Below are 22,732 nucleotides of genomic sequence, written 5' to 3'. Positions count from 1 at the left end.
CTGTTCATATCCTAGAGTGCTAAAATATAAAATATGAGAAGAAGCAAATCAGTTCTGTCTTGAATGGGAAACAAATGATTCTGAAGAACTGGAAGGGTCTGGCTTTGAATCCACAGGAAAAAACGAATGATCATTTTGCCAGATGTTTTCTTTCTTTACTTTAAAAATTTTATTAACACCAAATGGATGACAATAAAGACAAATAAGTGCTACAAAACTATCCCCCTAGACAGTGAAAATAATGGCCTGGTTTTCATAATGGAAGATTATTACAACATGTTAATTTATTCAGAATTCATCAACCTAATTGTTCTTTATGAGACAATAGAATTATACGATTTTTTTTATTACAAGTTTCATAAAGCAACACCCAAACAGTCAAGATGGATGTTGTACTATTAGGAAGTAAGCACATAAACATGCCAGAAAAGCAGCAAATTAGTATTTGATACAATTATCTAAAGAGACAGAATGATATTTTTTTTCTGAAGGATTTGATCTGAATGCGTGCAATAGATTACTTTGGTTCATCCCTAGTGTAGGGCATTAGAAATTTTGCTGCCACAGTGACACAATGCGGAGTTGTTGTTGATTTTCCCAGTCAAATGGTTGTTGATATTAATCAGAAAACTTCACTATTCTTTTCCCTCCAAACCTAAAAAAAGTGGTTTTTTCCCCTCCCAATCTCCATCAATTTGGGATTAGAAACTAATAAAAACACACTTAACTCCATGGACGTGTCAGAATTGATTATTTAATAGGTCAAATTCCCAACAGTGAGACAACCACATCTCTCACTAGACAGCTGTCCCTTTTTTCTGACTCCATCCAATGTCCTCATTATCTCATGACTGAACAACTGAAGCAGCCTCCTTGCCAAGGACTAGATCAAATTCCACCTCCATGAATGAAGAATGAAGAAGCCTTTACAACTGTCTGTTTCTTTCTTCTTCTTCTTCTTCTTCTGAACCATAACAGCACCTCGTACGACACTTTTAATAATTTTTTATATTGCTCAGTTGTTCACTCATGTCCAACTCTTTGTGACCCCATTTGGGATTTTCTTGGGAAACATCCTGGAGTGATTTTCCAGTTCCTTCTTCGGTAGATTAAAGCAAATAGAGGTTAAGTGACTAGTTCAGGGTCACACAGCTCATGAATGAGTGTCTAAGGCCAGATTTGAACACCAATCTTCCTGACTCCAGACCCAGTGCTCTATCCACTGAGCCACCTAGCTGCCTCCAGGGCAAAGAGAGATTAAGTGACTTGCCCAGGGTCATACAACTAGTAAGTTTCAGAGGCCAGATGTGGACTCAGGTCTTCCTGACTCCAGGCCTGATGCTCTATCTACCAAGCCATCTAGCTGCCTCTATTTTGCTATAAAGCTATCTTATATTTCATTCCTCCACAGCTGACCAGGCTGCAGATTTCTTCATAGGATCATAGATTTAGAGCTGGAACAATGATGAAGCATGCTACTTATACCTCCTGACAGAGAAATGATAGACTCAGGGTGAAAAATGAGACATATTTTTTGGACATGGCCAATGCAGGGATTTGTTTTGCTTGGCTATGCATATCTGTTATAGGAATTTATTCTCTTTCTTTTTGTTCCTCTCTCTTCCTGGCTTTGTTTTCTCAATGGTGGGGGTGAGAGAAAATTAATTTTTGTTCATTGAAAAAGTAATTAAAAAGATTTTAGAGCTGTAAGGGCCCTGAGAGGCTACCTACTCCAGTCCTCTCCTTTTACAGATGTGGGAACTACTATGGCCCAAAGAGGTTAAGTAATTTGTCCCAAATCACACAAGACCTTGTGCGTGATAGTTACTCACTAAATGTTTATTGACTGGATGTAATTACTTTCTTCTTTAGGGTTAACAAAAGAAAAGAAATATACAAAACATCAACTCCATCATACTTTGATAATTATATATTTATTTAGTAATAAGCTTAAATGTTAAATGAGTTTTAATGATTAAAACTAAGGCTTCTGTGGCAATATCTGAGATCCCATATCTTCTTCATCATCAATGCCTCTGAGCTCCTTTTAATGAACATTTCCATCTTGTTTTGTTTTTTTCCCTTTCTCTCTCTAGTCCAAGGAAATCTAGGTTCCCATGAGATCCTTCCTAACATTAAATAAGTCTAGTCAGTAAGCCCTTCAGGGCCTATTATGTGTCAGGCACTGTGCTAAACACTGGGGGCACAAAGAAAGTCAAAAAACAGCCCCTTTCCTCAAGGAGCTCACAATCTAATGGGGAAACAACATGTAAACAAACAAGATATATACAGGAGAAACAGGAAGTAATAACCAGAAGGAAAGAACTAGAATTAAGAAGGACTGGGGAGAATCTTCCTGAAGAAAATGGGATTTTAGCTGGGCCTTGAAGGAAGCCAGGAGGTAGAGACTGAGAGAGAGAGAGCATTTCAGGGATGGGAGGTAGCCAAAGAAAATGCCTGGAGCCAAAATACCCAGAAAAACACTAGCTATGACTAAAGCATATCTAAAGGGATAGTGGAATACTTTAACAGGTCAGATTTGTGGCTGTGTATCCACAAGAATACAATTCATGAATCACATCATCCCGTGCCATCACTGGGCGAAAGCCAACAAATCAGGATCCTTTCGCTCTTCTGACAATGCATGCTGCCTTTAAAATTAGTGTTACCGATGGCTAGGCTATTCAGAGAGTATTCTAAGACCAGTTATCATAAAATGTGAAAACTCCTGAATGATGATTAGTTCTATTTACACCAAAAGCAGCCAGAAACTCCATACAGAGAATAGCGTTATGGGTGATATATCACAGATAATAGAATACCACACCTAAAGTTCACTGCCCACTACTAATCCCCCATCTCAAGGTTTCCTGAGACTAAAAGGTGTTGTTTCCCCACAGAACCCTATTATATGATTTAATGACAAAGTGACTACTCATTAATTTCACAACTACTTAGGTGCTTCCCAAGTGATTACATGGTCATGACTTTGTCCATAAAACACACACACACACTCCCCTGCCAGAATCTTAAAGAAAAATTACCATACCTCTGCAAACTGAAACAGGGCTGACTCTTCACACTGTTTGGCTGGGGCAGGAGCCTCTGGATGTGATGTGTTTGAAGATATCTGAACAAAAATAAAAATGTGTTTATACATAAGGTTGTTTCTCATTATCACATTAGAAACCAAGATTGTAACATTTGTTTCAAGTTAAAAATTTTTTTTACAGACAAACCCATAACTGATATGAAAAGAATAGTAAGATTTCAGTTCACATGATTTGCCATGTCTCATTAAGACAGTTCCATGTAAATATCAACTAAAAACATGGGCAAGCTAAGATGATTTTTATTATTACAGTAAATGAAAAAAAAACCCTGCTAACTTCCTATAGGACATTTCTAACTGAATGTCCCATTAACAACTAGAGCTAGCATTTATACAGCGCTTTAGGTTTGCAAAGTGTTTTACAAATATTATTGTATTTTATTGTTATAATAACCCTGAGACAGAGGTGCTATTATTACCTCCATTTTACAAATGAGAAACCTGGCGCACAGAACTTAAGTGACTTGTCCAAGGTCACATAGCAGCCAAATGTCTAAAATGGGATTTTTTGAACTAAAGTTTTTCTGACTCCATGTCCAGCACTCAACCCACTGCACCAACTTACCTACCTGCTTGTCCTTCCAGGTTTGCAACTTAAGAGTCATCTTTTACTTCTTACTCTTACCCCATATATCCATCCACTCAATTGCCAAATCTTGCCATTTCTACCTTCCCAATATCTCCTGCATACTCTTCCTTCTCTCCACTCACCCAGATTCGGTCCCCTATCACCTTTCTCCCTAACTATTGTAATGGCCTTCTGATTAGTCTCCCTGACTCAAGTTAATTTTCTATTCCACTCCCACCCTTCATTCAACTCGCAAAATAATTTTCCTAAAGCACAGGTCTGACCATGTATACTCTCTGTTCAATAAACATCAGTAGTTCCTCATCACTTCTAGGACCAAATATAAAGCTCTCTACAATATAGACCCTTCCTACTGTTTTCAGTCTTTGAACACTTCATTCCCTCCATGAACTTTAGGATTCAGCTATGCTGTATTATTGGACCATGACACTCTATCTCCAGTCTCTGGGCCTTTAAATTGGCTGTTCCCTTTTACCCCAATCTTAGAATGTTCTCCCTCCTTAGAACACCTGGATTCTTTCATGACTCACCTCAAATGCCATCTTCTGCAGAATCCTTCTCCTAGTCTCCTACTTCTCTAAGATTATTTTCCATTAACTCTGTACAGATGTTCTATAGACCTACGTGCTTACATGTTTTCTACTCCATTAGAATGTAAGTTCCTTAAGGGTAGGGAATGCTTTTTCCTTTCCTTTGTATCCTCGTTGTTTAGCCCAGTTCATGACATATAGTAAATACTTAGCAAATGTTTGTTGATTGATTAATGGAAAAAGACCACTAAAGACAAAAAAGTTAAGCCAAAGGAAAAGAAAAAAGAAAAAAAAAGACCTAGGCTTTTGCTTTGCTTTGTGTTTTTTAGGGCTGTCATTTGTACTGCCTAAAATATCTGCATTTCTTTAAAAAAAAATTCTGCAGGGGATGACAGAACACAAACATACTCTGCAGGAAGACGAGACAGAAAAATCTTACACTGGTTATACAGTCTTTATTAATTTATTTTGATTTATCAACAATCACTTCCATAAGCTTTTGAGTTTTAAATTTTTCTCCCCTTCCTTCCCCAAGACAACACTCAATCTGATACAGGCTATACACATACATTCCTATTAAGCATATTATCACATTAATGATGTTGTAAGGAAGAATTAGAACCAATAGGAGGAACCACCAGAAAGAGGAAACAAAACAGAACAGAAGGAAAAAAATAGCAAATAGTATGCTTTGATCTGTGTTCAAACTCCATAGTTCTTTCTTTGGATGTGGATAGCATTTTCTATCATGAGACCTTTGGAGATGTCTTAGATCCTTGCATTGCTGAGAAGGACTAAGTCTATCAACGTTAGTCACCGAACAATGTGGCTGTTATTGTTACATGGTCTTTATTATGCACTTACTATGTGCCAGGTATTGTGCTAAGTGTTAAGGACACAAAGACAAACAAAAGACAGTCCTTGTTTGTTCTCAAGGAGATCACAATCTAATAAGGAAGACAACATGCAAATAACTGTGTACAAACAAGATACATATGGGATAAATTGGAAATAATCAACAGAGGAAAGTACTAGGATTAAGAGGGATTGAGAAACGCTCCTTGTAAAAGGTAAAATTCTAGCTGGGACTTGAGGGAAGTCAGGAAGCCAGGAGGAAGAAGAGATGAGGAAGGAGAGCTTTCCAAGCATGGAGTTCAGCCAATGGAAATTCCAAGAACAAATTCCAAAGAAGAGCATTTTGTTCATGGAAGAGCAAAGAGGTCACTGTCAGCGGATCAAAAAGTAGCATGGGGTGGGGGTGGAGGGTAGAAGAGGCAGAGGCTACAGGGCTTTGAATACTAAACAGAGGATTTTGTATTTGATCCTGGAGGGGATAGAGAGTCACTAGACTAGAGTGTACTATGTACGGATATTACATCGTTGGACCTGAGCTTCAGGAAAATCACTGACACCTGAATGGAGGATAGATTGAAGTCAGGAGAGACTTGCGGCAGGAAGACCGACTACCAGGCTAGTGCAATAGTCCAGGCATGAGGAGATAAGGGGTCTGCCCCAGTGTGCAATATCAGAGAAAACAGTCTTATGCTAGCATTGATGCAAAAGTGACATCAACAGGCCATAGTCACAGAAGGGATATGGGAGGGGTGAGATAAGGAAGAGTCAAAGATAACACTAGGTTGTGAGCCTGGGGGACTGGAAGGATGCTAATAGGGAAATCTGGATTAGATATTAAGCTCCTTGAGGGCAAATATTAACTTTTTTATGTTTGGACCCCCAATGCTTTGATACTGTGCCCAGCACATAAGAGGCACTTAATAAATGTTTGTTGACTAACTGGAAGGGGGACAGTTTGTTAAGAAAGATAATGAGTTTAGTTTTGGACATACTAAGCTTACGATGTCTACAGAACATCTAGTTCAAGATGTCTAGTCCTTAACAATGAAAGCTGCAGCACTCTTTTAGCTTGACTGTATGAATAGTCCAATCTGGCAACAGAATGGGAACGGTATCCAAGAGCTTAGCATGATGGGAACCACTTACAAACTGTGACCCTGAAATTGACCCTTGTTATATAACAAGTATGCTAATGAGCCAAGAGAATTGGGGTATTAGAACACCCTTATGTTAACAATAACTTTAGCACCCTGTCCTAGGAATGACTTTTTGGGGGAATAGCGGTGGGGACTGAACTGTCAAAAAAGACATGAGAGGGGGAATGTCTGACTTGTTTCACATTACTTCTTTTCACATCCTTAACGGTCCAGCCAAATACACCTACCTGTTTTTTCTCTGACTTATTAATTCTGATATTTTAATAGGCTGCCCTGCATACCTTGAAGGTATTTTCTCTTTTTCATCATCTCTTAGAATCACTAGCAATCTTCCAGGCTCAACTGAGACGTAATTTTCTACTGGAGAGGCCTTTCTGGATCCACCCAGTATTATTATTCTCTCACTTCTCAAATTACCTTATATTTACTTACTCCTACAAATGCTGTATTCACCAGTAAGTTCCCTGTAGGGAGGAACGGCTGTGTTTTTGTTTTTACTTTTGTATACTCACTACCCAGCACAGTGTCTTTCATATAAAAAGAATTTGATAAATAGTGAATGAATGAAGGAATGAATAATTGAACAAGGAGGTGGTTTGGTCCTGTAGTAAGAGTAAGAGATAAGTAAATAGATAGCTTGAGTGCTACTCTAGTATCCATGAAATGTTAAAGACCAAAAAAAAAAAAAGGCCCCTAGCATGTTAGGTTATTCTATAGGTTAAGACTAAGTCAATATAATAAAAATGATAATATTATACCTAAATTTATTTATTTAATGCCAAGTCAATAAAACTATTTTATTATTTTATAGAATTTATTTATAGAATTTTTATAATTTATAGAATTACTTCATAGAAATAGAAAAAATAATAACAAAATTCATCCAGAGGAAAAAAAGGTCAAGAATTTTAATTAAAATTATAGATTGCTTATGGGAAGACATGGATAAGAATTATAGAAGATGAAGAAGTCGCTGCTTGAAGACCTCCAAGAAGAAGGAGCCCACCATCTCTTAAGGCAGCCCATTCCACTTTCAGATAATTCCACATGTTAGGAATTGTTAGCCCTGACATCAAGGCTAATTCTTTGCAATTCTCACCCACTGCTTCTGGTTTTACCCTCTGATATTAGAGTAAGTGTCTAATAATACCTTTTCCAAATGATTCTGAATTCTTGAAAAAAAGCTATCACAACTCCTCTCAGTCTGCTCTCCTCCAGGCTACATATTCTGAGTTCCTTCAGTGGATCCTTATTCTTTTGACTCAGTTCTTTACTATCCTGGCTGCTCTCTTCTATAAGACCTGCAGCTTACCTCCTTCATAAAGTATGACTGCACCCCCCCCAATCTCACTTCACTTGAAGATACTCGATGTTTTGTCTGGAGAAGAGCTATCTTGAAATAAGACATGATACTTGTGTCCAAATACTAAATCTCATATCCATCGAAGTAATAATTGATACCCAATATTCCTCCAATGTACCATAAAGAAAAATGGAATTTTTTTTCTCCCACAAATTTTAAAATAAAAAAAATTCTTAAAGCAATTTAGTTTTGGCTATAAGACGGGGGTTTTCTGCCCATCTTTTAATATAAAGGAACTGTTGCCAAGTAAAATAAAAACAAGTCCAAGAAACAAGGTTCAGAGGGCATATGCTAATGGAATCTTCTCTATAACAAGTTCCTTCTGGCTCCAGACTAGAAAAATATTTCAGGCAACTGTCTTTGGTGATTGAAAATGACATCGATAATAGCACCACTTACTCTGTGAAATATCTCACAATGAGTAAGATTACCCTTCATAAACAGAAGAATTTGAGAAAAAACGTTGAAATGCACCCCAAAGGCAATAATTAAAAAGTTATCTAAAACAAAGCCAAAGATGAAAGCTAGCATTCAGTAGGATCACTTGATGATCAAAGTTCAAAATACGTGTGCAGGAAAAGAAATGACAGAGATATGGGATGAAATGCTAAATTTGTAGATTACTGAGGAAGATGTCATAGAATGTTTTACATGTCTAATTAATTTATAAAAATACTCAGTAAGACTGATCTCAACACTGAACCTCAGGAGATCTTTCTCATTTCCAAACTGGTTTTTTGCACTATACAGATCAGAGTTATTAGAATAAGCAGCGACAAATGCTCAAAATAGTCAGTCCTAATTGACAAGGTAAATGTAAATAAATCATTAAGACTGGATGACATCCAACCAAATGCTCTGAAGGAACTCAAGGGTGAAATTGCAAAATTGTTAGCCAAAATGTGTAACCTGTCATTATAAACAGCTAATGAGCCAGAGACTGGCCAACTGACAATGTGAATCCCAATCTATATAGAAGGGTATCCCTGTCAACAAAAAGTTGCACTTCATGTCTAGAAAGGCATGATGGTGGGTAACATCACTAAATACTCAGGCAAACTATCTTTGGAGAAAAAACTAGGGAGAAAGTAATGTGGTTTTGATGAAGGGTTTATATCTCACTAAGTTACTAGAATCCTTTGAGGAGTAAATAAGAGTGTGAACAAAGGAGAACCAATGTATATAATTTAGTTAATGCCTTCTAAGAGCCTTCGACAAAGTTCCAAACCGAAGGGTTCATTTTTAAATTGTTACACTGTGAGACTGGGGGCAAATATGGAATTCATGAATAGGGACCTAGTTTAGAGATGGGAAGAAAATGGCAGGTATAATGAACCTTTCTGCAGATACAGAAAAATAAACACTGGAATCCTCTAAGGTTCAGAGTTGGAACCAATCTTATTGAATATTTTTATAAGTTATTTAGAAAATGTTATTTATAGTGAATCTCCAGATTTAGAGATGGCATTAAATTCTTCCAGGAAGCGAAATATCAAAAAACCAGAATAAACTACAAGTGTATCTCAAAAGGCTGTGTAAGGAGAAAAGTGAGAGGAGAGCTTCAAAGTGGACTAATGAAAGTTAATGAATTTAGGGGAAAATAATCTAAATTCTGTTTAGTAGATGATGGGTTGTTAAACTCTTAGCTCTGAACCTGTGAAAGAATCTAAATGTGATTCTAGGTTGTTTGCTACACTGTTGAAAAATGTCCAACAGCATTCTGAGCATCATTGGGCGGTGGTGTGTGTGCACTGGGGATAAGGGGGAGATTTAAGAACAAAAGGTAAAATAAAAAAATCCTACAACATTATGTGTATTTCTAGCTGCCATACCTTAGAAAGGATAAAAGTAGAAAAGATGATAATAGTAACAACAACAAAAAGATGTCAATAATAATGATAACAAAAACCACCATAACATTAACTACTATTTATATGGTGACTATTACGTGCCAGGGACTGACTGTTCCAAGCATTTTACACATAATATTGCATTTGATCCTCACAACAACCCTGGGCGGTAGGTACTACTGCTATTCCTATTTTACAGTTGAGGAAATTGAGGCAGATGGAGTTTAAGTGACTTGCCCAAGGTCACACACAGCTAATAAATGACACTTGATTTGAACTCATGTCTCCCCAACTCTAGGCCCAGTGCTTTATCCACTGTACCACAAGACAAAGGAAAGCAAACAGAATGATATGGAGCATGGGCTAGCAACCAAAGATGAGGCATCAGCCCTCCTCTGGATTAAAATTTATCTTAAGAATGAGGTCAACCTGAAAACAGAAATTACCTAGGAAAGAACTCCCTATTTGACATTGCACCCCCCCCCAAAAAAAAAAAACACCCGGGAAAGTGGAAAGCAATTTGTCAGAAATTAGGTTGAGGCCAACATATTACATCACATACCAAGCTCAAAACAGATGTAACCTGCATATTAAAGGTCATACTTCTATTTAAAAATTAGAAGAGTACCAAATCACTACAGCCAGGAATGAATCCTTAGTCAAATAAGAGAAAGAAGAGATTATGAAGATAAAAGTTTATTTAGATTATACGAAATTAAAATGCTTTGTACTAACAAAGAAAACAACTAAGAAAAGAAGATAAGATTGGGGGAAAATCATTATATCAAACATCACTAAAAGGATCCTGGTATTTAAGAAATGAGTAAGTCACACAAATACACGAACAAAAGCCATGCACCAAAAGATAGTGGCTAAAATATATGAACAAAGAGATCTCAAAAGAAGAATGGCAAACTATTAACAACCCTATAAAAGAATTTTCTAAATCATGAATAAGATAAACATAAACTAAAACGAATCAGTGGCTCCACCTCACACCTAAGAAACTGGTGAAGATGACAAAAGAAAATGCTGCAGGGGTTACAGGAAAATGTGCACATTAATGAACTGTTTATAATGCTGTGCAATGATCCAACAATTTTAGAAAGCAATTTGGAATAATTCAAAGAAAAATGATGAACACGTCTAAACCCTTTGACCCAAAGATCCCACTACTAAGCACATGCCCCAAGGAGGTCAATGATAAAAAAAATTACAATATACACCACAATATTTATAGTAGCTCTTTTCATAGTACCAAAGAACTGAAAACAAGTATGTCCCCTCTGATTACAGAATGGCTAAGCAAACTGTGGGACATTAATGTAATAGAATATTATTGTGCTGTAATAGATGACAATTATGATGAATACTGAGAAATATGAGAAGCATTATATGAACTGATGCAAAGTGAATTAAACAGGAAAATAAATACAACACATTTAAATATAAACAGTAACAAAACAATTGAAACGGAATGCTGGTAATTATAATGACCAAGCTTCGTCCCAAATAAAAGATATGCGGAGGCACTTCCCTCCCTTATTTACAGAGACAGGGGACCACTGATGTGGTACACTATAGATGTCAGACTTTTTAGACATGTTGGCTAATTTTGCTGGGCTGTTTCCTTTTTTTTTTATTCTTTGTTACAAGAGATTGCTTGTTAAGAGTGGGTCAGGGATACACTGGCAAATATAGGTGGTATAAAAACAAATTATATCAAATTTTATTTTTAAAATTTGCTCAGATGTCAATTGTAATAACTTAGAAGTATACTTAGCTTTAGGTACACAAATAAAATGAAAGCTGGCAAAAAGTAATAATACCGAATGTGATTTTTCTTATCTTTGTTACATTTATCCTCATACCTTTGAAAACACAATTTCTCCTGAGAATGGTAACGCCTCCAAATTACTTTTCCAAAACATTATTCTCAGGGATTGAAATAAGTTAATGAACAAAAAAATGATTTTATTTTAAAGTTCAAATTTAAGGTCTTTGTAATTTTCTTGTTCATTAATTCTGAACTTGCAGTGGGTGAGCCTCCACAAACTGAACTGATGGCGATGCCTGACAAGATTCTGAAACATCCGATTTGCAAGTACCTGAGGATACCTAAAGGATAGAGGTTAGGCAATAAAGAAACCTGGAGGCAGTTGGGCTCTGAAATCAAGAGAAGGGACAGGCGGCCAAAAATATTCCTGCCTTTGGGGAAGTAGGATTATAACACCCTACTGACTAGGAGGTTGTAATAAATAAGCAGTTAAGTAGTTAGAAGTTTTAAAAAGGACTATTCAAGCACTAAGTAATGCTTTAATTAGCACAATGAATCATAGTACCGCTGGTATTTACCTAAGGAAAACTTTTTGAGCTGTCACCCAGTTTGATCACTTATCTTTAATTTTCTCCCTTACACCAATGACAACTTCTCTTCCACTAAAGTATCCAAAGCTTGCTTCTTCTTTCGTGCTGTTTTTCCTGATATTTACAGTCACTAGAATGTGAATAAATAAATTCTGGTGGAATTTGCCACCCCTCACCAAAAAAAGTATAAAAGTATAATAAAAAATTAAAAAACATAACAAAAGTATAACAAAATTTACATTTTACATTAAAAAATTTACATTTTTAAGGTTTCCACTTAATACTAAAAGCCAGGTATTAATACTAAACTAATTAATACTAAAAACCATGGGGAGTCTGTAGCCTCAAGTGTGGCCCTCTGACTGAATTCAAACTTTACAGAACAAATCCCTTCAAGAAAAAGATTTGTTCTGTAAAACTTGGACCCCATCAAAAGGCCTCATTCAAGGACCTAGAAGGCCGCATGTGGCCTCAAGGCTCCAGGTTCCCTACCCCTGGAGACTCTTTTTGATGCTGTTTATAGATTTGAGTGAACACTTTGATTCAAAGTCTTTAAATTTCTTCTTCTTTTATCTTCATTAGTATTAATGTGAGTCATAGGAAGACCACCTTTTCGTTTTTTAAATTTTTTTCGGTTTCTATTTTTTAAGCTGAACCATGATCACTCTCCTCCACTGCTGCCCCACTGAATGCCTCACCTCACGAAAGAGATGACCAAGAGGTCTTGAAGGCTACGTTAACAGAACGCAAGTTCCGGCAACAGATCCTCGTGTCTTCAGACAACCAGCTCAATTAAACTTGGGTACCATTTGCTAGTAGGTTGACTAAGAGGCATTTTTTTTTTGAGCCACAACAATTAATGATACTATAAGATGCAAAAGGAATTACAATACACATCAAAGGCTGAAATACCATACTGATGAAAGCACAAATCTTTTAAAATCACTGGTAATGGTGCAGTGTTATCAACTGCAAAGTCTGGAGTTAAGACCAGTAACTACTGTTAGTCTTCCCAAATCCAAACCAACTACACCACACTGCTACATTCACCTGGTCCAGCTTCCCCCACCCTTCTTATACCTAACTGCCTCCACCCCCATCCCATTCCCCCCCCTCCAAAACAAACAAACAAAAAAACTAGACTTCATCCACCATTTCTGATTAAATTTCTTCAGGGATGTTTTAAGGACAAAATTCTATCACTACACAGAGCCAGGCTGGCAAGCTGTAGCCAGCATTTGAAACTGTAATAACCACCCATTAATTTAAAAAGAGCACTGACCACCTGTTTCCAGCGATCAGTTCCATTGATTAGTCTCTGAAGCTTTAATTAATTTTCCACTTGCAGTTTAGCAGGCCTAGGCTTGACTTCCTTACTACTGTCCCTTGATTGCCAGGGAATTGACAAGCAAATGTTTCCATAAAACATGCTCAGCTGCTTCCAAAGTATTTGAGGTTAATCAGCACCAAAGTGAGAGCCTGCTGGCCTTTAAACAAAGATGCTTACTGAAACAAGGAACCACACACATCCTGAAGCGGGGAGTTGGCAAAGGACAGGGAATTCCTTCATCTGAAGGTAGTTTTGGGCAAAACTGACTCCTATTCAAAGTAGTTGAGAAATAAAAATCAACGCTTCCTAGTCCTGGAAAGAAATCAAAGATGTTTGGTTGCCAAATGCCTTTACACACACACACACACACACACACACACACACACACGTATGTTTAACCCAGAAGCAAGTTTAAGGTCAAATGACAAAATACTAGGCTCTTCATAAAAGTCTTTTCAGAATTGTGAGCTTTAATAACTTCAACTGAAAGAATGACAGAAACTGAATGAAAACAACATTTTAAAGTAGATTAAATAAAGTTCAGGACAATTACGGGCAGCTAGGTGTCCCAGGCAATAGAGCGTAGAGGACAGAGGGTCTACAGTCAGGAAGACTCATCTTCCTGAGTCCAAATCTGGCCTCAGACACTTACTAGCTGTGTGGCCCTGGACAAGTCACTTAACCCTGTTTGCCTCAGTTTCCTTACGCGTAAGGTGAGCTGGAGAACCCCTACACATCTTTGCAAAGAAAATCCCAAAGGGGGTTATGAAGAGTCAGACATGCCTGAAAATGACTGAATAGCAACAAAGGGGACAATTATGTTACACAGTTATCATAACGCATTATTTCAGTTCTTTTGTCAAATGAAAAATGGCTATCATAGAAGCAAAAGATAACCATCCTTATGAGTCAGAACCTAAGTTTATATAAAATGAGAATATTCAATTTATTTTAAATGACATTTGTGGGTTATTTTGATCATACCTGTAATCTAAGTTTGATGGTTTATAATTTTAAAACAGCATAAGGATATTATGAAAACCTTATACCTAACTGTGGGAAGAAAGCTTTCTAAATTAATATCACACCTCCGAACCTCTGGGATTCTTTAATTTTTTTCTTAAATATACAGGTTATTCTAATGGTAGGACAGATTACATCAATTAAATGAAGTAATGGGGGGAGAGAGAGAGAGAGAGAGAGAGAGAGAAAGAGAGAGAGAGAGAGAGTGACGTACAAGCAGACAGAGACAGTGAAAGACATGAGGATGAGGAGTAACACCTCAAGTTTTCTGAAACATAGTTAGGAAATAAAGAACAAAGTCCTCAGGGACATCAAAATATGCCACAGAATCTAAGCACTTAACTCTTCATAAAAACACTCTGGCTTTCACTCAGAACCCAAATATTTATAATGTAAACCTAATTTTACTATGGCATAGTGAGGGGAACACTTTGCATGTGAATAAGAAGCTAGGAGACCTGGGTTCTAGCTAGACTCTGGGCACATTTTTCTGAGCCTCAGTTTCCTCATTTGTATAATGATGGGTTTGGACTAAATAATCCTACAATCCCTTCCAGTTCTGTACAGGTTTACCTTGTTTTATTGTGCTTCATAGATATTTCAGGGTTTTTTGTTTTTGTTTTTTTACAAACTGAAAGTTTATGGTGACCCTGTGTTGAGCAAGTCTACCAGCACCATTTTTCCAACAGCACATGCTCCCTTGTGTCTCTGTGTCATATTTTGGTAATTCTTACACAATTTAATATATTAATTTAGTTATATTAGTTAAATCACAATAATTAGGTAATTCTTCACAATATTTCAAACTTTTCATTATTTAAACTTTTTCATTATTATTATATTTCACTGTATATTATACTTATATATTACATATTATATTATTCTATTTTGTTATTATTATATCTGTTACGGTGATCTTTGATATTATTATTTTAGCTGTTTTGGGGCACCATGAACCACACCCATATAAAATGCAAACGTAATAGCTAAATGTGTGTGTGTTCTGACTGCTCCACCAACTGGCCATTCTCCATTTCTCTTCCTGTCCTTGGGCCTCCTTGTTTCCTGACACACAAGAATATTGAAGAATATCACATAAACTTAGTTGATAAAGCAGTGGCAGAGGTTGAGAGCATTGACTGCAATTTTCAAAGAAGTTCTACCATAGATAAAATGCTATTTATCAAACAGCACACTACAGAGAAATCTTTCGTGGAAGGAAGAGCCAATTGATACAACAAACTTGACTGCTGCTTTATTTTAAGAAGTTGCTATAGCCACCCCAAACTTCAAGAAGCACCACCCTGGTCAGTCAGCAGCCATCAACACTGAGGCAAGACCTTCTACCAGCCAAAAGATTACAACTCGATGGAGGCTCAGATGATGGTTAGCACTTTTTTTTAAGCAATAAAGCATCTTAAATTAAAGTATATACATTGGTTTTTTTAGACATAATACTACTATCCACTTAACAGATTACAGTATAGCATAAACTAACTTTTACATATAAAAGTTATGTACTGGGAAACCAAAAAAATTCATGCGATTCACTTTATTGTGATAACGCACTTTATTGCAGTGGTCTAGAACCAAAGCTGTAATCTCTCTGAGGTATGCCTGTAATTTTCTAATTCTGAAAGTCTAAACCTCGCTTCCTGTTCTGAACAGATGAGATGCAGCAAATTAGAAAAGCAGATTAGGAAACAATTACAGGTAGGTACACTGAAAGTGGTAAGAATGGAAGCTGATAAAGAGGAAGAAGTATTAGAAAAACAAAACAACCAACCAAAGAACTCAAAACCCATTAAGTATGTAGTCTGAGGCCTTTTATTGTAGGACAAACAGACCAATGTAGTTCAGTAATATGGAGGAATTACACTATTAAAGCATTATATTTGATATGTGAATGATTATTCTGATTCATCAAGAAAAGATTGTGTTCATCATCATTTGTTATAAAGTATATAGGTAAAAATACGATACATTTTGGAAAAATTTCCTTCAAAAATGGAGAATTGTTTTTAATTGGGCACTTAAAGGAATAAAACATTCAATCATGTAGAAACGTCACTTAGGTTCATTCCCCAATGATGATATTTACACATGTTCCTATCTCACACATACACAAAACAAAAAATCTATCTATATTTAATTTTTGAAGATGACTAATTACTGTATCATAATTAATTTCATCTGGGGTGCTCTTTTTTGACTATTTCAAATTCTATTATACAAGACTTTCTGGATTTAACATGCCAATCTAGAGAAAGCTATGGGACAAGGGTATTTTCCATAAAGGACCATTCATCTTTGAAAGATGCTCTACCAACTGAGGTTTGGCAGAATCTCAATCCACTGACCTTTCTATGACTATACAAGATTTACCTTTTCTGGGAAGCTACTAAAACAAAAACACTTTATCACACTTGTCATTGCTGCAATGTAATGCATTTAAAGTATTTTAATAGTTTCCTTTTCTTTATGTTTGTAACCAGAAGTAACTTTTACAAGAAAGATTATATACAATATATACCCCATAATAACAAAAAAATGTACTTTGAAGTTCATTATTCTGATCTGAATAGAGGTTCATTTTTTCACTATAAAAAAGAAAAGGATTCCTATAAAAGAAAATTGCTTCTCAGTAGAAAGAATGAAAGAAAAAGTACCAAATAAATGAAAGTCAAGAAAAAAGGGAAAAAATGCTTAATTTTCTGGAAAATCTTTTTTAAGTAGTAACTCAATAGAGCCACTAGGTGGTGCTATATGCCTGAGAAAGATACCACAAAAGACTAAAGCGATTTTTAAAGGAATCATTTCCTTGAGCAAAGTTAGTATTCAAATTCTTGCCCACTTGTCCATTCTGGCTTGCCATAATTCCTAAGAAACTAGGAAAACAGACTCTGAAAATGAGGAACGGCAACAAAGGAACTCATCTTCTTAAAAATGGCAATTTATAACATGAAAACCACAGACATAATAAGGTGACCCAAACTAAACCAAAAATCATATTAACAGATATTAAGTACCTATATTAAAAATCAAGCAATGTGTCAGACATTGCACCATTGTTGTTGCTGTTGTTTAGTCATTTCAGTGATTTTAGTTTTTTCAGTCAGGTCCAACCCCCATTTGGGATTTTCTTGGCAAAGATACTTGAGTGGTTTGTCATTTCCTTCACCAACTTATTTTACAGATGAGGAAACTGAGGCAAACAGGGTTAAGTGACTTGTCTAGGGTTAGAACCAGAGACAGTAAGAAAAACAGAACAGTCTCAGCTCTCAAGTAGTTTATAATCGCGGGATATCGATTTGGACTGAATTGGATGGGACCTAAGTGATCACCTAGTTCAGAAGTCTAGAACTCAGCTGGCAGGTCAAGAGAGCAGCCAGAAAAACTCACTAGTGAGGCTAGAACCAGAATAAAATGGAATAGGGAAATATTTATAATTTAAATATAATTTAACAATAAATTAATAATTTAATAAACATAAAACTTAAGAATAATTTGAATGAACTTTAAAAACAATACAACATAACGTTAATTTGAGATTTTCTTAGTCAATATAGGCCCCTAGAGATCTGTTTCTAAGCAATTAAAAAACCCACAATTATTTCTACTCCTACTGTCATCATCATTCCATGAAATGCAAAGGTAGCACAGAACTTGCCAACTGACAGGATGAAACGGTAGTCCAAAACACTAGGGCAAGGATTAGCAGAGTCACTATGAATATGAACATGACTTGCTGCTCATCAGCCCTTCCCTTTCCTTCCACCATTCATAGCTTTTGCCAGGTATAATTTTATATTAGAGGGCCCTAGTGAGTATTTAATTTACATGTAGTCAATAGATGTTAAATGAAGCTTTCGAAACAGATTTGAGAATTAACACAGGTGAATTAGAGAGAAGCATTTTACATTCGTGTTAAACCTTCCAAAAATTTTTTTGAATGACTAGTGCTGAAGCCACATTAATTAAATCTAAATTAAATTCAAATGAGACCATCCTGTTAAGAGTGTTTCACTGGGCTATCTGACAGTTGTGCTCTTGCTACAAATGAGAATAGTATTTGTCTACCCTGGGGAACCTAAGCCTCATACCCCAATGCAGTTAAGAGTTCCTATTTTTAAAAATAAAAATCGGAAATCCTACAGTTGGCAACATGCCCTGACTTTACTAAACACAACAGATGTGCTGGAGGCCAAGAATTTTATTAAATTATCTTATGTCAAGTTTCCCATTGTTAAATATATGTGTGTGTGTGTGTGTGTGTGTGTGTGTATACACATACATACAAAGAGACAGATGGAGACAGACAAAGACACAGAGTCACAGAGAGAGACAGAGACAAAAAGAAAGAGGTGAAACTGCTTCTCCCTGTCTTGTTGATGACACAGAAGACTGACCTGTTCTATTTCCAACCTGGCCTACTTCACCCCACCTTAGGCAGCCTGGTGGCCCCTTGATCTTCAGGGCTCACCAATTACGGCCCTCAGTTTAACCGAGGATACCTGATCAGCTTTAACTCCAGCTCAGAACTCTCAAACTCAAGAAATCCATCAAGTCCAAGCTCCCACTACCAGGAATTATAGGTGTGTGCCATCATTCCTGGCTCCTGGTTCCTGGCTCCTAGTTTTATTTAGTGTGGTCCTCCACGAAGAACACTACTGAGAGTTATGGGACATGAAAACTACTGACAATTCTGCAGTATGCTAGCAGCATGACCTTAGATCAGAGATTTTTAGATTTTTTTTGCATGTCTCATGGACACCTTTGGCAGTTTGGTGAAACCTATGAATCTCCTTATCTCAATAATGCTTTTAAATTAATAAAAACATATAATATTACAAAGGAAAAAATGTTGAATGCCAACTACCAAAATATTTTTAAAAATTATTTTCACAGACCCCACATTAAGAACTGCTCTAAGACAAAATATCTATGCCTCAGTTTCCTTAACAATACTATTCTACTTTTCTTATTGGATATTGTCAAAAGAAGACAAAATAATACATTTAAAAGTGGAAAAAAGCCCAATGTAGCTCTTTAGAAATAGTTGGGTGGGAAGGGAGATAGACATACATATATACTTTTAAGTACCTTGAGAATTACCTAATTCCAACCCTTCATTTTTCAGAAAAGAAATGCAAAATAAAAACAACAACAAAATTATTTAAACAAAGGCATGCAGCTATGCCAGTGCATATTCTGGGACATCTGTACATATCAACATGAATGGAAGCTAGGGGGTTAAAAAAAGAAAAAAAAAAGCAAACTTTTTTAGTTAGATTAGGTAACCTATGATTACTATTTGATTCTAGCTTGCTGTTAGCAAGGTATTGGTCAGGCAAATTAAACTGAATTTAGAATAAAGACCATTTGGTCCATCTTTATCTAGTCAACAAAGAACTGTAGTGTATCCATACTGGCAAGCGCCTTGTTCCATCTCTATCCCTCCCTTTTTCTATAGTTATCTTGATGTCTACCTTGTAACCTATCAGAAGTCAAGAATCTACTACTACCACCACCTTTGCAGTAAAAAGAAACATTATTCATGTTCAACAATGGTACTTAACTATACAAGCTAGGGTCTCATTTACAGCATGACCAGCTTGTCAAAGGAGATTTTGAAAGGGGCTCTCTGATACTCCTGAATGAGCTATTGCTGACAGGTGTGAACAAACCGGGATTCCCAACCATTCTGCTGCTGGATTTGTAGTTCCTGACTAATCGTACAGAGGACAGAGAACTTCCATCTCATGGCAGAGTTTAGCAGTTGCCAACGGGGAGAGGCAGAGGTCATCTGTACTCACTCTTTGTCAACAGTGGTGATCATGCCATAGTAGGATGTAAATAAAGTGGTTCTTCCATAAAGCTTTATAATTGGTAAGAAACAATGAGAACATGTTTTGTGTTGTTCTTTATTGCAATGAACCTCTGCCTTAGACTGGAAGAGTCAAGCTTGATCTAACCATACATAAAACTGTACTAAAAGGTCTAATGTATGTGAAAATCAAGTTGTCTCCAGTGCTATCATAGATTTTAGAAACTAGACTGATGAATGAGAAAACATCCACCAGTTTTTCTAAATCTATACTTTTTAGATTTAAAACAATGTTTAAAATGAGGCTACCACCACTCATTTATTCATTCATTTAGTCAATAAATGCTGACAAATCCTACTTTTCATCCTCTCCAATGTCAATGATCTGTTCATTTAATAGTCCTTAAATACCACCTATATTTCACTTTGCAAACCACTGATCTGTTTATTTGTCAGCTGGGGCTCTAATTAGTCAGTTTTGTGGGAAGGAGAAGGGAATGAGAGGATAAAGTCATGAAAACCTACTCATCCCTATCTAGCAGCAAAAAAGACAGATGCACACTAGCCAATACAGAAGAAGAAATAACTTTTATTTCTGCAATTCTCTTTTTCCAACATTTTTTCAGTAACATTACACCAAAAAGTGAGAAATACTGGTCTTTCTTTCATGGCTCCTACGTAAGTAGAACCATGTTGGACACTGTGAAGAATACAAAATAAATATATGTTATGATCAAGGACTTTTTGGGAAAGATTGGGAGAGTCTGGGAAAGATTTATACATTATAAGATGACTGCAAGAAAAGGACAATATAAAAATTTTTTAAAAGGACAGTATAAAGTTTTAAATGCTATATAAATGCATGGCACCATTAATGTAAATTGACTGCCATATTTCATTAGTACCAATAGTTGTGCATAGTTGTGTCTAGAGGCAACTAAGTGGTACAGTAGATAGAGTTCCGGAGTCAGGAAAACCTGAGTTCAAATCCAGCTTCAGACATTTACTAGCTAGCTGTGCGACCCTAGGCAAGTCATTTAACCTCTGTCTGCCTCAGTACCCTCTAGGGCAAGGAGTAAGGGGGAGGGAAGTAAAAAAAAAATTTACATGATAATTTTGCGGTATATTTGAAAGGAACAGCAAGTTGTTTATAGTAGATTTGCAGTTTCATGTGCAATCATCTTTTTATGTACTATGTTATGGAAATGCTTGTTTTATTCTATAAATTAAAAATAAAATTTAAAAAATTCAGGTAATAAAAGCACCTACTTACTATGGTTGTGAGGATCAAATAAGATAATATTTTAAAGTGCTTAGCACAGTGCCTCAAACAGAGCAGGTGATTAAAAAATACTTATTTCCTTCCTTTCTTCTATCTTCTTTTCATTCATTGGGTTATTCTTTCACTTCCTTTGTAGAGCATTGGCTTATCAGATAATAGGAACAAAGGGCATTGGGTAACAGAGACTGACCATTAATTTGTTCCAAACCATAGCTCCTACCAATTTTACCAATAATAAATCTCACAATAGTGAGATTGTCTGGCATTATCACAGAGGGCTCATGCAGAAGGTATTTTTTTTTATTGGTTAGAAACAGAGAAGAACTGGTAAAATTGGAAAACTTAAGTGTCCCCAAGCAACTTGACAGAATTCTAAATTGTAGACCTGCATTGGTAGAGTTTCCTCACCAGGAGTCCTGTACTCGAAATTATCCACTCTAGTTTCTCCATTCCCCCCCCCCAAAAAAAAGTTGTGAAACAGCTCATATTGCAATATTATAAGAAACACACAGGCGCTTAAAAATCAAGTTTTAAATTAGGAAGGGTGTCAAAATACACTTTCTTATTTTTTCTTTACAGGTAACATGGCCAAGGAAGTCACTCTGAAACCAGAAAAATCATATTAAAGATTTGTTAATATGCATATATAAATATACACACAAGACATGGCACTAAGGGAACTACTTCATCGGTTTTCAGCTTCAATACAAAATTAATTTTCAGACCACTAATAATCGTGGTAACTCATCTAACCTGCTAAAGTTTTATTTTGCACTTATGGTTTCCCGTTGGCATTAATATTTTAGCTCCTCCCTTAGTAATTACTGAGCATTTGGTGGCAATGTTAGTAAACTGTAAACATAATTTATTGGATATTTTCAAAGGACAAGGATATACTTGGGGCTGGGCTAGATGGTCCCAAGATCCCTTCAACCTCTAGATGTATGAGCTTAAGAGTCCACTTTTTAATGCTTCCAGCTGCAGGTAAAGTATACTACCACCTATGGGAGCATAGGCTGATACAATTTAAGCTCCCAGGTTCCAAAATGCCTAGAATAACTTATGACGATAATAATAATGCTGTGTGCTTACAAGAACACCTTTCTCTGGAGTTAAAAAAGCTTCACAGACTTTATTTAATTAATCTATACAATAGCCCTGGGAGTTAGGTGGTAGACAGGTATTATTATTATTAGCTCCATCTTACAAGTTGGGGGAAAAGAGAACAATAATGAAATCCCTGGCAAGGTGTGCTAAATCTGCTGAATTAAGGAAAGCAACCTGATCTCCTTTAGTCCAGTTTAGTGTTCTAACCACTGCGGGTGAATTTTCACATCTATTTGATAATTAATATCCTAACATATTGACTTGATTTAGGAATTTTGGCTTTCCAAGCCTTTAACTAGGGCAGCTAGGTGACACAATGGATAGAGTACCTGCCCCAGAG

The 22,732-nt window shown here is 36.3% G+C and overlaps 1 protein-coding gene across 1 annotated transcript in view; it reads right to left on the bottom strand.

The window, feature by feature from the left end:
* The window catches only part of BBX (BBX high mobility group box domain containing), a 237,844-nt gene that overhangs the window by 83,711 nt on the left and 131,401 nt on the right, over nt 1–22,732 (bottom strand). The window contains 1 exon segment of the mRNA XM_078146685.1: nt 3,050–3,130. Coding sequence (XP_078002811.1) covers nt 3,050–3,130 — 81 coding nt within the window.

Source organism: Phascolarctos cinereus, unplaced genomic scaffold, assembly GCF_003287225.1.
Source record: "Phascolarctos cinereus isolate Bilbo 61053 unplaced genomic scaffold, phaCin_HiC Scaffold_726;HRSCAF=1367, whole genome shotgun sequence".
Lineage (NCBI taxonomy): Eukaryota > Metazoa > Chordata > Mammalia > Diprotodontia > Phascolarctidae > Phascolarctos > Phascolarctos cinereus.
Note: the sequence above shows the minus strand (reverse complement) of the source record. Positions and strands in the feature narration are given on the sequence as shown.